Source organism: Chelmon rostratus, chromosome 15 (assembly GCF_017976325.1).
Source record: "Chelmon rostratus isolate fCheRos1 chromosome 15, fCheRos1.pri, whole genome shotgun sequence".
NCBI lineage: Eukaryota > Metazoa > Chordata > Actinopteri > Chaetodontiformes > Chaetodontidae > Chelmon > Chelmon rostratus.
In genome coordinates this window covers 4,798,485-4,814,015 of record NC_055672.1, presented here as the reverse complement: position 1 = coordinate 4,814,015, position 15,531 = coordinate 4,798,485, and the positions used below count along the sequence as shown (strand labels likewise).

At 41.3% G+C, this 15,531-nt stretch overlaps 1 protein-coding gene across 1 annotated transcript in view; it reads right to left on the bottom strand.

Annotated features, from left to right (window-relative positions):
* Positions 1 to 548: 548 nt before the first annotated feature.
* The window catches only part of galnt16 (UDP-N-acetyl-alpha-D-galactosamine:polypeptide N-acetylgalactosaminyltransferase 16), a 40,960-nt gene continuing 25,977 nt past the window's right edge, over positions 549 to 15,531 (bottom strand). Inside the window, exons 7-15 of the mRNA XM_041953472.1 lie at positions 11,620 to 11,707; positions 11,203 to 11,287; positions 9,938 to 10,041; positions 9,069 to 9,195; positions 8,071 to 8,163; positions 6,233 to 6,316; positions 5,230 to 5,356; positions 4,476 to 4,592; positions 549 to 1,444 (exon numbers count right to left, since the gene is read on the bottom strand). Of these exons, the coding sequence (XP_041809406.1) occupies positions 1,301 to 1,444; positions 4,476 to 4,592; positions 5,230 to 5,356; positions 6,233 to 6,316; positions 8,071 to 8,163; positions 9,069 to 9,195; positions 9,938 to 10,041; positions 11,203 to 11,287; positions 11,620 to 11,707 (969 nt within the window). The 3' untranslated portion in view covers positions 549 to 1,300. The remainder of the gene's footprint in view (positions 1,445 to 4,475; positions 4,593 to 5,229; positions 5,357 to 6,232; positions 6,317 to 8,070; positions 8,164 to 9,068; positions 9,196 to 9,937; positions 10,042 to 11,202; positions 11,288 to 11,619; positions 11,708 to 15,531) is intronic.

The window sequence follows — 15,531 nt, the reverse complement described above, 5'->3', positions numbered from 1 at the left end:
AATGCAGGACTTACTGCAGTGCGTATTATTATATTAGTACTTTTACTCAAGTAAAGGATCTAAATTCTTCCTCCATCAATGCTGAATGAAAAGTCAATGAATAACCAGAGTCATTAGGATTCGTCATCAGTGGTAAATCTTTGATGTTCTTGCCAAATTCAAGGAGGTTTATGTCACTGATGTTAAAATATGTCACTCTAATGTGTGGACACCACCAGCTAAAAATATCAACAAACATCTTTATTACATTTCAAATATTTGTTGAATGGATGTCTTGAAGTGGATGCACTTAATATTTAGCTACCAATCATATTTGTTATTAATTTTCAGAACATTTCTGCTGTAAACGTGTATTTGCAATTAAAAAATGACTCATTTTGTCAAAAGTGTTTGTTGTTTTAAATGCTGAAACTTGTTGTGTTTGATGATCGATATTCAGGTTTAGACATGCAGCCCTCCTCTTTGCAACATTATTCTAGATTATAGTCCCATGCAAGACCAAACATCACGATGTTCCAACTTGTTCTGCAAGGAACCAGAGCAATAACTCCTTTGTTACCACATTTTATTTTTCAAACAACATAGAGAGTACTTTACACAAAAACCAAGCCATTATCTGCTTCAAATATTTACATAAAACTTTGTAGAGAGACAGAAAAAAAAATAACATTCTTTGGGTCTGACCATGCAAAACAATAAATAATGTTCCTGACAGTGCTTTGCATGGTGCTTTCAAGACTGCTATTCAGCAATAAAAAAAGCTCAGATTTTAGTTGGCTATACATAAAGCTGCCCTGGTCCTTACAGCCATCAGGCATGTCTCAACCTAAGACTAGGAAACAAGACAAGCAGTGACTTTGACTCAGAGTAGGTCAGGTGCACCTCAGCACATTTGCTACAGTACAGTGTGCACTCGTTTGATTTGAGGCTCACTATTCCAATTTTAAACAAACTGTTGACCAGGATAGACACAGAAATGAGAAAGTGAGATGTGCAACAGTTTTCAGTGAAAAGCTTAGATTACGTAGAAGAACTGCAGCATCCTCGAGGGATGAAGCACTGTACAGAAAAGACCTCAGATGTAGCGCTCAACAAGGCCAACATGTTTCCAGCGACGCCCTCGCCACCGAGACCAATGAGCAGGAGCTTGAAGTCGACGTCACAAAAGTACAGTTCTCACTCCTTTCACCCCTCAGCAAGGCGACAGACAGTGTGCAGATGTGATCCCCTGAGTCCTCCTGCAGGCCGGGTCCAGAATCTGCTCCTCTCCTCCCTCTCCCTCCTCCCCGTCCGCCGTGGCTCAGGTGATGATTTGTGGCTCCCAGGACTGGCTGGCCATCTGGGGGCGACACTGCGTGATGACCGGCGGGCCTGTCGGGGTCTGACTGTCCAGGCAGAGGCCACTGACCATGTGCTGCAGAGCCGTGCCTTTGGGCTTCCACTTCTGCGGGGGGAGGGAAACAGATGGAATTCATCTCTGTCAGTTTTATAGAAAGCATGGAAGCCCTCATACATCCTCTGATATGTATTATCAGTGCACATAAATGATGTGTATCAGCACAGGAGGTTCGCGTTAGTAGTGAGTAATGGCCTGAGTCAGACCTGGATAACAGTAATCACATGAGTGATTGACTTGCTGAAGTCGCAGTGGAAAAATCAGAGCCCCAGCTGCAGTGCACGGCAGCCTGCCATCCCACAAGAGAAGAAACAATTTGTTCAAGCTAGTAAAATGTTCATCTGTCACAGAGTACAACTCGAATACTGCAGAGTAAATGTACACTGAAAGTAAAAATCTGCAGTACTTTACTTTTCCATTTCATACTTTGCTTCCGCTGCATTGCAGAGGGAAAAACTGTTTAGATTAGATTAGATGTTCTACATTAAACTACCCAACAGAATCACAATAGGTAAAATTAGCGCCATCCTGACCAACTACACCAGTAAAATGATATGAACACGTTAACAGTAGTAATTATCTCATGATATACAACAGTTTAACAGAGGTAATTCTGCTGTTATGTGCACTTTTGACTTGTAATCTATATAATATCTGAATACATGTAGGTCTATTTGTGTCTGTATTACAGCCTGACTGACTTAATGTGTAAACGAATACATGAAATAATTAATACTTGTACTGGAGTGTTTTTACACTCAGCTGGCAGGCGATTAAAGCAGTCCAAAGCCATGAAATTAATTATATTGTATTATGCATTTATCTACACGGAGGTTATTATAATTAGAATATAATCATCTAATTCTAATGTCCAGTTTGTGTTGAGACTGTTTTAGAGACGTGTTGATTCACCTCCATTTGGCTGTGGGTTGTGGTGCTGCTGGATTGAACTGCATTATGCAGAGATGTGTTGATATAAATGGGTTGAACCTAATATTAGAAATACTTCTCAGTGTGGTGCAGCGTAGTTCAGCAGCATCATAAACACAGCCTCCAAAATGACCCTAAAGTTTAGTCTCAAACGGGTCTGAACAATGTGTTTACTGCAGGACTAAGCCGACAGGTGAGGGTATATTGAAGTATAACTACATTTACTTAAGTAAAGAACATGAATACTTCACAGCTGAAGTTCTGTAACAATGTACAGAGGTATGTGTGCCTGTAGGCTAAACTTCAGACGAGTCAGCTTATCACTAAACTCCACACAGGCTCATATCATATCCAAAAATGTGGTTGTATTTCTTTGCGCTTTCTCCTAATATCTACTTAAGGTCATCAGTAACCTGCTCCACAAATCATTCACATGACACTCCGATGAGCAGGTTTCAAATGCAAACTTCAGTAAGAGAGCCACATGAGCTCCAGTTGTTGCTTATAAACACATCATGTTATGCTTTTGACCTGCAACAAGATTTTCCACTGAGTAACAGGTCCTCTGGATTCCTCCGATTCCCCATAAATCTAATATTCTTCGCCGCAGACACTCTCCAGGGTTTAGCCGCTGAGTGTAAAAGTGCCAGAACAAGTTCGGCAAGAAACCGGAGACTGAAACGAAGAGAGCGAGAAAGTGCTCCCCGTAAACAGGCTGTCGATAAATCACCAGGTGTAAGTGGCTCCTTTATTAGCTCACTGATTAAAGAGTTGGAGCTGCTGAACTGAGGGCAGCAGCAGACAGCGAGAGCGCCAAGGGGAGATTTCTGCAGCCACGTGGAGGCTTATCGAAGTCTGGAGGTGAGTCGTGAAATCCCAGAGCAGGGAGAGTGTGTCCATGTTTACGCGTGGGTGTCACATACAACGTGTGTGTGTGTGGTGGGCCTGTGCCTTCCAGTGTGTGTGTGTTTGTGCACCAAAGACAAGGAGTGACTAACGATGATTAGTACATCAGGTGTTGCGATCTTTCACAGCAGATGAAGACACTGATATGTTGGCGATGAAGCTGCTGATAATCAACATTTCGAGCCAGTTTTCTGTCAGAGAAAAGAATTTCCACGTATTCCATTACATTTATTTTTATTGGGCGAGCTTCTAAAACAGCATTAAAACCAGCCTTGGACAGGATCTCTCCAGTGAAACCCAAACTAATGAAATTCTTTCAGGATTAGATAAAGAAGACATGTAAAAAAAATTTGAATTTTCTATCAAACGTTCACGCTGGGAAAAATCAAACGTTTGTCCCTGGCTGTTTTTATGCAGCGGCGAGCAGGGAAACGCCCCTGCCATGTTGGTGATGGATGGCAAGACTGAAAAATCCTAACAAACTGAATAACAGCCCAGGATCAGACTTAAGTCAATAGACTCACAACAACGCTCTGACCCTTTGTTTTGTTTCATGGTTACATTTTTCAAAACGGTGCCACTATTCCTTGTTTTTCCAAGAGTTAGTCACGTCAGTGCTCTTTCATTTAGAGAGCAGAATCGAAAACACATGGACTTTGTTCCTTTCTGGGGGATTAAACACTCAGGACAAGGAGGCCAAATGTCTCCCACAGCAAAAACTGGTTGCTTGTTGATGGGCAGGCTCCCAAAAAACTCTCAAAGGATCGCAATGTGGCTGCAGAGAGATGAGAGGATGACCTGGCGAGAGTCCCGCACACTCACACACATGGTTTGAGTTAATAACTCCCCTTTTTAATGACATGAATCAAACATGCAGCCAGCGCGGGTCCTCCTGGGATCTGAGTGTTCGACGCTGACAAAGGGGAGATCTCGGAAGGAGCAGGGTGGGGTCTGAAGTTACGGGCGCGCTTGTTCTACTGCATCTATGACATCAGCTGCATCAGCAGCATCTATCCTGGAACCACCTCTCATCTCCACATCTCTCAACAGCGTGAGTGGCACCTCAAGGTCAGCTTGACTCAAAAATGGGAAAACCATTTGGAAAAGCTAAGACCTCCTGTTAAAATGACTGAGAGCGCAAGATTAAAGCAAATTCCTTCTTCTTCTGTTAACCCTTAGTGAACACAAAAACGTCAGAGATTAAAATGTAAGGTTAAGCTCTAAAAGGGCTAATACTGCTTACCTGTCTGGGCTCTTTTGCATTGCAGGGCTCCATCTTGACCTTTGACCCTGCTGTGAAGGCTGAAATGGCCAGGCAGAGGTCCTGCTGCCGGATCAGTGGCTCTATGAGTTCCCACCTCTGAAAAATGCAGACAAAGTCAATGAAAAGTTTGAAACGGGTTATAAAAACATGAGAGGAGACATTCAGATTCATGCAAACCATTACGTTTCAGTCCGGCTGATTCAAACAGATGCAGTCTGAAATCAAGGAACCACATTTCCTTGTCAGCGACATACTCCTGAATCTTTTTGGATCACTTGCCCATCTTAACCTGCACCTCAGGTTTCAGGCTACCAACACACACACATCACGTAATAATAACTGTGATGTCCAGCTGATTTGATATGCATCATGGTTAATATAGTGGTAAAATCGCTGCAGCGACTGATGTTGACTAACACGATTAAACTTCCAAAATAAAAGTTTTGCAAAATCAAAGTAAGACTTAACTTAGCCATTTTGTTACTGTACTTTATGACAATTTGTTAGAGAAATAACAAAACACATGTTTACTTTATTACATAAGTCACATCATCACTATTGTTTGGACCCCTTGCACAGAATCTGAGGTCCCTGCACCTTCTATTCACTCAAATCAGTGCATTGATCGTAAATATGTCCTCACACCAGTGGCATCAGGTCAAATTCATACACATTCTCACATTAATAATAGCAATAACGACCCACAGTGTCCCCCTAGTGGCAGAGTCCTGACCTGCGACTGCGGCCTGTTGGCGCCGACACCCCTGCACTCTGCCAGGCCGAGAGTGTCTGTCCCACGGGTCTCCAGACACAAACCGCCTTGTTTCAGCACACTGGACACCGCTTCCTGCTCCGGGACCCTGAGGGATCCATTGACAGCGAGGACAGAGGCCAATGAAAGCTCTTATTACAACAATAACGAACAGATGGATCGAGTTGACTGGTCGCCCTGTTGAGTAATTGAATCGCGCCACAAGTAATGCGCCCTATAACAACGCGTACTTAAAATAAAAATATACAACTGCAACATGGAGAGACTTGGAAACAAGACACAGAGCAGATACAGCCAAAGAGGAGGAGGAGGGAACAAGCTAGTGGGACACACACTGATACCCCACTCAGAAGTTCCCACCCAAATCAGATAAATTTAGAACATTGGTTCTGAACTCAGGGGTAAAGACACCCCAAGGAGTTCCAAGATAATTTCTTATTTCAGTGCTCTGGGAAAATAAACTACTGCCTTTATTATTGCGTATTTTGAAGGCTGAAAATCATTTCTGCCCCACATAATCAATCAAAAGAGACATATTATTTTCCATTTGTTGGTTTTTAAAGTTTGAAGATTGTAAGGAAACTTTGGCCCACTTTGATGTTACATAACTGACAGCATAGAATAAGTATTAACAATTTTATAATAAGCCAGGCCTGAAGGTCATTCACAAATTGCGTACGCCTCCACTTGAAAAGAGCTCGGTGTTTGACCTTCACTGTGCACAGTTTGACACTAAAAGGATGTTTTCACGCTCATCTGCTGAAGGGGGAAAGTTTTTCTGGGCGATTCTGTGACACAACCAAACCAATTGCTATTCAATATGCAGCTTACACAAGTGTGCTGTGAAATATGGAAGCCTCTACTTCCACTTTTTATCAAACACATGAATATTCAAAATATTTGTCAGGTAGCATGAATTAATGTGCTGAACATGGGCGATGGCGGCTCAGTTTGAGTGTCGTACCTCAGCTCAGGGTAAACGTTCTCCATATACCAGCGGAAAGGTTTGCAGTTCAGCTTCCGCCGCAGCGTCAGACGGTCTGCAATGCTACAAAAAGAGGAGAGAGAATGTGAGACGCAGTGAGGGAGGAAGACGTTAAATGAGCACCCTGCTGATCCTGAAGCAGAGAACTGAGCCGAACCATCAGACTCGACTAATGAGGATTTTATTAATAGTGCTGAGCCAGCAATAACTCTTTCCTGCTAATACCAGAGAGGGATTTCTCTTCTAATCCACAAAAACAGCACTCACGGCTTCCTGTGTTTCTGACAGAAATAGAGTTGAAGCTGTTATCCCAAAAAACAAACTTTTGCAAATCAGTTTCATCATTTGAGTGATTTTTCAAGGTTCAAGATTCAATTTATTTATTCATCATATTCATTTTTATTTAATCTTAATTCAATCAGGCAGTCTCATTGAGGTTAAGATCTATTTTCAAAGAGGAACCTGAAAACAAGAAACACTCACGAGAGTATAAACGCCAAACAGAAACAACACAACTGCACAATAAACAAGGAATTAATAAAATCTGTTACAAGAATCATAAAAAAACATCAGACAACAAAACTTTAAAGTCTCCAAGAGGGATGTTGGACTCCAGTTTGAGGGCAGTTTGCAGCTCATGCCATTTAAAAAGTGTCTGAAAGCAGTTCTGCCTGCATTAGTGTGAACATAAGGGACATGTCAGGTTACGAAGCTGCTGGATCGTGAGCTGTTGTTACTAGATTAAAGTGACAGAGGAGATGTGAGGTAGTCTGGAAGCTTCCACAGCAGAGCTTTATAGATGAATAACATGAGTGTGATACAGAGGCCAATGATGAGTAATAACACAGATTATCTCCACAGTCAAGGACAGACATGAAGGTTGACTGCACGTGAGTTTTATGGTTGAAAGAAGAGAGACAACCGTTAAATTCTATGCAAGAAGAAGTTTGTTTTTTCCATTTTTTAGTCAAATCTGAGGCCATTTAAAGTTTTAACGTCAGAGTCACTAGTGGAGGTGAGGAATACCAGAACTTTGTCTTTTCTGCATTTAAAACTAGTCTGTTATTAAGTAAAGATAATAACTATTGTCCCACTGGGGGAAATTTGTTTTGCAACAAGGGTTCACAAAATGACAGATTACAAAAGGACAACAACAAAAAATCACATAACTAAGACAGGACAATGGAAATCATACCAAGTACAAAGACTGCAAAGGTGCATAATGTGACCAGGATAGTGCAAAGACTGCAGCCAGAGAGCGAACTGCTCTAAAACATATCAATACTTGGGGTGAAAGAGGCATGGAGGCTTTTAGTCCTCTGAACAGGAGGCAGCAGCTCAAACTCCCGTCCACACTTCCAAGTCTATTATTACCGGACAAATTTTCAAACCAAGCGATGATACAGAAGGTTAGAACAGATTCAATGACACTTCTGTAAAAGAGAGTCATCATCTCAGTATAAACGTTAAAAGTAAGCATTCTCAAAGTAGAAGTGCAACTCTTTCCCTGTTTCCAGCTGCTCAAATGTGACATTTTGTTGGGCATGAATTTAAAGGTGCCACTTTTGGTTCTGGGAAGCTATATCAGGCATGTTTTCTGATATTTTATAGATAAAACAATTAATTGATTAATCAAGAAAGGGATAAAAAAAATGTATAGACAATTAGGACAAATGAGTGAATGAAATAAAGTATTATCAAACACTAAAGAATTAATCAGCAAATCTCTAATCTCCATGAAACATAACCAAACCTGCATGTGAGTGGCTCTCTGTACCGTATGACGAGAGAAGGGGGTGACAGTATGATGCACAAACCTGCCAAAGGCCTTGCCCTGGGCCGACGGCCTCGTAGAGTAGTAGTACTGTTTATACTCGTCCATCCACACCTCAGCAGCCCGTCGGGTGTTCCTGCGTGGACACAAACACAACACCTGCTCAGACGCAGTAATGACAGCGCTGCTAGCGTTCCTGCAGGCGACTCTAATGACAGCGTCACACGCAGCAGCCACGCGGTTCATCTTCCTTAAATTCTAAATGTATCTGCAAGGGAAGACGAATAGACGGCTGCCAAACAGAGGCAGATGAGACAGCTTGGCTTGTTTCATTCCAATCCAACTTGTTTAAAGTAGCAGCAGTGTCTAGACATTAAAGACATAGATTGATATTAACACATTTAACAGAACTACTTCCAGCATAAGCTGATCAAGGGCCTCCGAGTATTTTTTGCAGTATTTTTTATATTATTGGGGACCAGCCAAGGGCTTAAACTTGTATTTGATTGTGGTCACTTAATGAATTAAAAAAATACAAATAGAGCTGAATGCTGAAAGATGGTGATGACAGACTGGATGCCCTGCATACTAACGACGAGTTAAAAATCAGTCTACCGTTCTCGGGGAAGAAGAATGCAGCTCAGTTTACAACTTAAAATAAATAAGTCATATAGCTATTATTTGCTGAATCATTTGTTTCCTTGCAGCCTGGTAGATAAATTCCAGGCAAGGATATCTTTACTCCATGATGCACAGAGAGCTACATCTTTGTTTCCACCCATCCCAGACACTGAGAACTGCTATTTAAGTAGCTACATTACATGATGTCTGAGTGAAGATGTTCTGCAAACTCTTTCCAAATCCAATCACTTGCTTGCTCATCTCTCACTGGCGAAGCACTTAACGTCATACTGAACTGTGCAGAATCATGTGACACTTAAGATTTTAAAGCTGACTAAAAGATTAACCCTCCTGCCAGTTGGTAAATTGTTTTGCAGCGTAATAACGACGTCAGGTTTCCTACCGGATCAACCCACTCACTTAATGTAGGTGAGAGCGTTTCCTTCAGGGAAGTCGTACGGGTGTCGTTTCCTGAACACATGACCCACCCGGCTGCAGGGAAGAATCTCCAGGCTTCCTCCGCACATCCACACCCGGAAAGAAAGCTCTGCGGGAGGACAGAAACAGAGGGTGGGGTCAAGCATGTGGGCCTGCAGTCTGTCTATAAATGACACAGTCTGATCCGCATCGTCACAATATCGGCCCGGCCATGTTCACCTGCTACATTTCCTGTGCAGCAGATGGCTTTAAGCTGTAAATCAGCGCTATGAAAGCTGTTGTAGTGGATAATTAAATGCTCTGCTGCGTTGCAAATTCCAAGGACACAATTGGCATTTGGGAGAGCAGGCTGTGAGAGGGCCTCTGCAGCATCCAAAAGCATCTGCACTTGTCCAGACCAGGCACGCCACAACAAGAATAAATACATGAAATTAAGACTTGAATTAAAATTTTTCATTGTTATTCATGTCAGTTCCATGTCACTGGCAAATAAACATAATAGTAATAATAGTAGCACCGCCGTTACGTACATACTGTTTTTGCACTGCTGTGTGATTTATGTTTGACATCTTGCTTGTTACATCCATGCAATATCTTGTGCAATATTACATATTTTTCTTTGTGTACTAAACCTATGCATTTTTATTATACTGTGACATATATATTTATTTATTGTGCAATAGTGCAAAACACTGTACTTAATCGTCCATACCATACCATGTGCAATTTCCATTATTATATTTTATAGTCATTAGTATAAAATGTACATATATTGTATATTGTATCAACAAAACTGATTAACAAAATACAATTACTCTGGTTCAGGTAAAAAGTTTAAAAACACTTCTCACCAAAGTTCTCCCCTCCCCAGATGTCCATGTGGGTGTCATACTGGCCCAGGTGGTTGAACCAGCTCTTGTCCATGACGAAAATCCCACCAGCAATGACGGGAGTCCTGCAGAGTTTACACAGTCTACACTGACTGCAGCTCACACTCTTAATCAGAGAGACTTACTAATAGTGGGAGATTCTCAGTCTAAAAAGTGGTCAAACTCTTCAGATTAGCCACATTTATTTTTAGTGCAAATCCAAGCAGGTAACTGATCTTGAGTTCCTATTTGCAACAGTAAGATGTGCAAGTGCAACTCTACAGGCCATGAGAGCTCCAGGCTTAGTATTAACTGTTATGTGCTGATTTAATCACCACTAAAACACAGCATAAACCGACAAAATGTAGGCCTTAAGGTGGGTCCTTGTGTCAAAATCTAGTTTTATGACCTTTAAGATCTGTTAGTGGAAGTTTAACTGCTGGACACAAGATGTCTCCTCCTTCACTGTGAGGTCCATCCTCAGAGTTTGTGCACTGGAGGCTTCGGGTTTCCACATCACACATGCGTATGCTGAATACTGGGCCAGGATTGGCTTCCACTTGGCTATTTGTGATGTCACAAATCAAGGTCATGGGCCCACCTCTGCTGAAAATGTCCACTTTCAGCAATGGATGTGAACACAGCTTTCTAGTTTCAAACACTACACAGGCCTCATTCTGCACAGCAAAGCTCAAACATTCAACTGTGGGAACAACAAGAAAACACATTTTTGACTTGGGGGGGACTTTAATATTTCAGCTGTGTACCAACATGTTGTATATTACTAAGTTAATTAGTGTTTAATCACTCTACCAGGTAGCATTTTAGCATAGAAAATACAAAGAATACAGAGAGCAACAGTGGGTTACACTAATGGTTGCCCCTCGCAGCTTAATCCTGTCATCGGCAAAGCAATTTAATCTGAGATATCATGAACGTTCCTACAGGAAATAAGAGACAGCGAAAAGGGTTTTTTTATCATTATACAAGACGTAATCCTATAACTGGCATCTAGTCTAGGATCACTGAGGTGAAGAATATCTTGTATTTTAGTGCATTTTAGGATTAAAAACAGTTTGTCTTTACTTATGTCCGTAGTACTTTGACATATTAATGCATACCCGTGATATTTCTGACATAATGTATGTTAATTATGATTTCAGGTTTGGAATTGATTCTATGGCACTATGGATTCCTACATCATAAAGGAAGAGGAAGGGGAATGATGACAAACATTGTAGACGCACCTGATTGGCTGTGTGGGGTCGCTCCTCGCCATTTTCTGCTCGATGGGAATCTGCTCCCATTTGAAGTGGAGGCTCCAGTCAAAACCTGAAGAGAAAGAGAGCAATAAGAGACCATGGGTGAGATCCAGCAGGTGAATCTACTCAGATCAGAGAATCCTGCTGATTGTGGCTGAACTAACTTGCGTGATTTCAAGTCCTTGCAGAAAATCTACTAATTCAAAGCTGTTGAAACTTTGCATCTTCACACACTTCACTTCCAGACTGACTTTAATCCATTTAGGAAATTTCCCTCATGGGTTTCGAATTGATCTGGCAGGGGTCGTGATGTCACATAATGAGGGTTTCGTGTAACTCGGGGGTTTTCCAGCTGTGTGTTGTCAGCTGTTACTGTGCATGTTTTGTGTGTTGTGTCCCGACCTCCTCTCAAGTCAGCGGACGCAGCCAAGTAGGCGAAGTTATCCAGGCTGATGACGTCAATGATGGGGCTGACCACTCGCGTATGGTCCTGCACGGGAGGAGAAGGACAGACAGACGCATTGTCGTTATCAATGAGGCAGCACTTAGACATGATTTAATGTTTTATATTTAAAGTCTTAAAAAACATTAATATGCTGCTTTTTACTTTTCTGCAATGGTGGAAGTCAAACAGGTTTTATATATTATAATCCATTACACTGAATTCATAGAGGTGATGTGGTGGAAAGATTGTTAACAGCCACATTTATCCATGATAGCAGATCCAGCCACCCTAATTCAACAGCTCGACAGCCTTATGTTTCTGAATAATTAGGATGGAAACTTAAAGCTCTTTTTAATGACAGATGAATTGCAGATTAAGGATTTCTGGCACAGCTTTAATTAAGGTGCGTGGAGACGGGAAATAAGTCTAAAGAGGTCAAAACTGTTCTATCAAGGGGAATGATGCAACTAATCCTGCTGCAAGACATTTCAATGGAACGAAGCATCACATTTCATCTTTGCTCCTCTGAGGCGTGTAAGTGATTAAGCTCTGTTAAAGAGGTGGTAACGTCAGTTTACTCAGAAAAATGGAGAAATTTAGATTTTTCTATGATGGTGTTTTCTAAGTTCTTAATTATTTATTGGTAACACTTGTAATCATTAATAAGGAGTTCACAAACACTTCATAAATGTTGACGACACACTGTAATGTACTTGTATTTAAACCCCGATTCCAAGAAAGTTGTGACTAAAACATAAATAAAAACAGAAAGCAGTCATTTTCTGAAGAGAATGAAAACATTTTAGAAATCTGATCTTGTCAAAAAAAAAAAAGAAAAAGCTTGCTGCTGAAACTTTTCATTGAACAATGTTTCAGTCAGACAAGAATCTTCCTCAAGATCAGGTGAAAGTTCTGCAAAATAATACAATATTATTTGTGTGTGTCATGAAAACAAATCAATATATATATGGTTGTAATGAATATTAAATATCAGATTGTGCTCTTGGGTCAATGAACTAGTCACCCACCCACAATGTGACTAAAGAAGGGTTTATAAGAGTGGTTACCACCTCCCTCTTTCTAGTGGGCTGGAACAGCACACTGCACAAAAACAAGTATGCTCTAAGCGGCTTTTCACACTTGTTTGAGTTGTGTGATGTTAAGTTTGCAGTTTTGGTACTGGTTATACTGTGCAGGACATAAGCACCTCTAAATGTGCCAAACCTCCCCGTTCGTCCCACAGCCCACAATGAATTCATGACAAATAAACCCCGAAGTGATAAACTACCTCCTGCTGGAGAAGTAACATGAACCATAAAGTAAACACAGAGGAGAACAGTTGATTGCCGATAGCGTGTGTGTGTTTGTGTCTGCATCTGTATGTGAATGTGTGTCTGCGCAAACACTGCTGCTTACCCATAAGGCATGTGTGTATGCGTCCGAGTGGTCGAACAGCTTAACATTGGGACAATCCAAACGACTGCTTCCAATTAGAGCCATCCCTCTCTTTGCTCAGAGATTGAACCCCTCGTGAACTTTGTGTTCATTGCAGTAAAGAGTGTGGGGGAAGTGTGAAATGCCATTCTGGCAGAGAGCAATTTGGAAAGTGATGCTGTCAACAGCTTTGAGCAATAGACATTTATTGGGCTTTTAATGAGCCTCAGTGATTTGGTAATGCAATGCACTTCCAAAATGGATGTCACCGATGATCTCTCAATATCTCTGCCCTCCTTTGTTCCCTCTTTCTGTGTGTGAATTCATTACAGTGTCAGGGTGTCGCTTTTTTCGTCACTTACATCTGTCTGCTTTTAATGTCGTCGATAATAAGGAATTTAAGCTCATTTGTGTGCATTTCAACTGTATGTCAATTTGTGGAAAAGTGAAATGATTCACACAATGAAGTGAAAAAAGGGAAAGAGGACACAGAAAACTGAAATCCGAACTGTAGAGGAGAATAAAAAGCTTTAGACTCCATCGCTGGGAAATGTCTTTTGTGCACAATGAATAGTTTCCAAATGTCACTTGACGTGTGGAGATCTCTATTCATTTATTTCATCGCCCAGTAATGTCACATCAGTCTCTGAGTGAGGGACCAACTGAAGACACAAAATAGCAGAAATATCTTTGCATTTGCTTGTGAATTAATCTTTACTTGTACTTCTTCAGGAGTCTAAAATGGTTTTACAAAATCACTCTTTGCTTGACCTGGTGAGAAGGGATCAGGGTTTCAGCTTATGGAGTCACAAGCCAATAAAGTTGGGGGCCGCTGCATTAGTTATGGAAGAGACACATGAAAAACAGGGGTGAGGGGCATCATACAACCAACTAGTGATGATGAATATTTAGCTGCTTGTTATATGTAGTAAAACTCCTTCAGCACATTACAACAGGGGTGGGGGACATCTGACCTCATGCAGTGCATGAGACCCACAAGGTAATTCATAAATGCAAAAAAAGATACTCAAAAATTAAAAATGATCTCTAAACAGCAATCACTTTTCTATGTGATAGAAGAAAATAACATAAAATAGTAGATTAATAAGTTCCTCCAGGTGGTTCCTGAACGCAGCACAGACATAGCAGTTATTTGTTATTGAACATGTGCATCATGGCGACCGTCAAGAACAGAAAAGTCAACGCGGAGTGCAAGACAAATGGACAAACTGTTATTTTTTTGTTCGAGCAAAAGGCAAGACGGTGCGTCTACTTAGCTTGTGGGGACGAGCTTGCAGTGACGACATACACTAATCTCGTCATTACAGCTACAAACATGCTAAACTATATGAGCTGCACGGACAATGTGCTTTAATGAAGTTAATGCTCTTCAGTGGAGTTTGGGTGGGAGACAGAGTTATGCAGGCAAATTTTGTAGTGCATGAGCTAAAAGAGGCTGAATCCTCATTCAGAAGGAGAATTTGTGAAGTAGCGCCTTGTTGCTGCTGCAGAGCTGCGAGCAACAGATAAAGTAAAACTGTGGAAAAGTCCTTCAGGCGTTTGGCTTTTCAGGAAGTGAAGAGTAAACAAAACGAACTGAACATATTTGCTTTGCTGTTTAACGTTAAACCACCTGATGATGCAAAGACTCACTCAAGACTGACCAAAACCTGGAAAACCTGCTGCAAGTAGCATCATCATCATCACTACCATCTGACATCAGATGTCTCACCAAAAAGAAGCAGTTCCAACCATCACAGAGATCAGTGTGATACATGTGTCCAATTTAGTGTGGCCCTCAAAGGATGTTACAAAAATCTAAATGGCCCTTAATAAGAAAAATATTCCCCACCCAGAATTATAATTATTCTCCATGGTCTAAAAAAGATAATGACTTCTGAGAAATAAAGTCACCAACGAGGTATTAAATGTCCCCCTCAGAAATGACCGTGCTGAAGAGTGCAGTGACAGGCTACACTTTTCACTGAACTTAAATCCCTAATCCCCCAACATTTGTGTGGTGAGCTCATTACTGGGACATCGTCACTAATTAAATTCAAGCACTTTCAATTGCTTGTTCTAAATTAGCAAATTGAAAACTGTCATCATGCTGCATTAAAGAACATACTGAACAGTGATCCCTCAGCTCTCGGAGGCCTTTATGACCCAGGATCACAGTACAGGAAGACTATTGAATGCGCGGCCGGGTGCAGCTGGGCCGAGGAGCTGGTGAATTATCACTGAGCCCGGCGCTCTCATGAATGCCAGACTAAAAGATTGTAATGCAAGCTGGATGAGTCACAGCTGCCTCGAGCCAAAGATGAGTGTACGGAAACACAAACACGATGTGCACACACTCACAATGTGTAGAGCCTTGTGAATAAAACATTGAGGGTTTTTTATATGGCACAGACTTCTGAATATGTGGTCTGAAT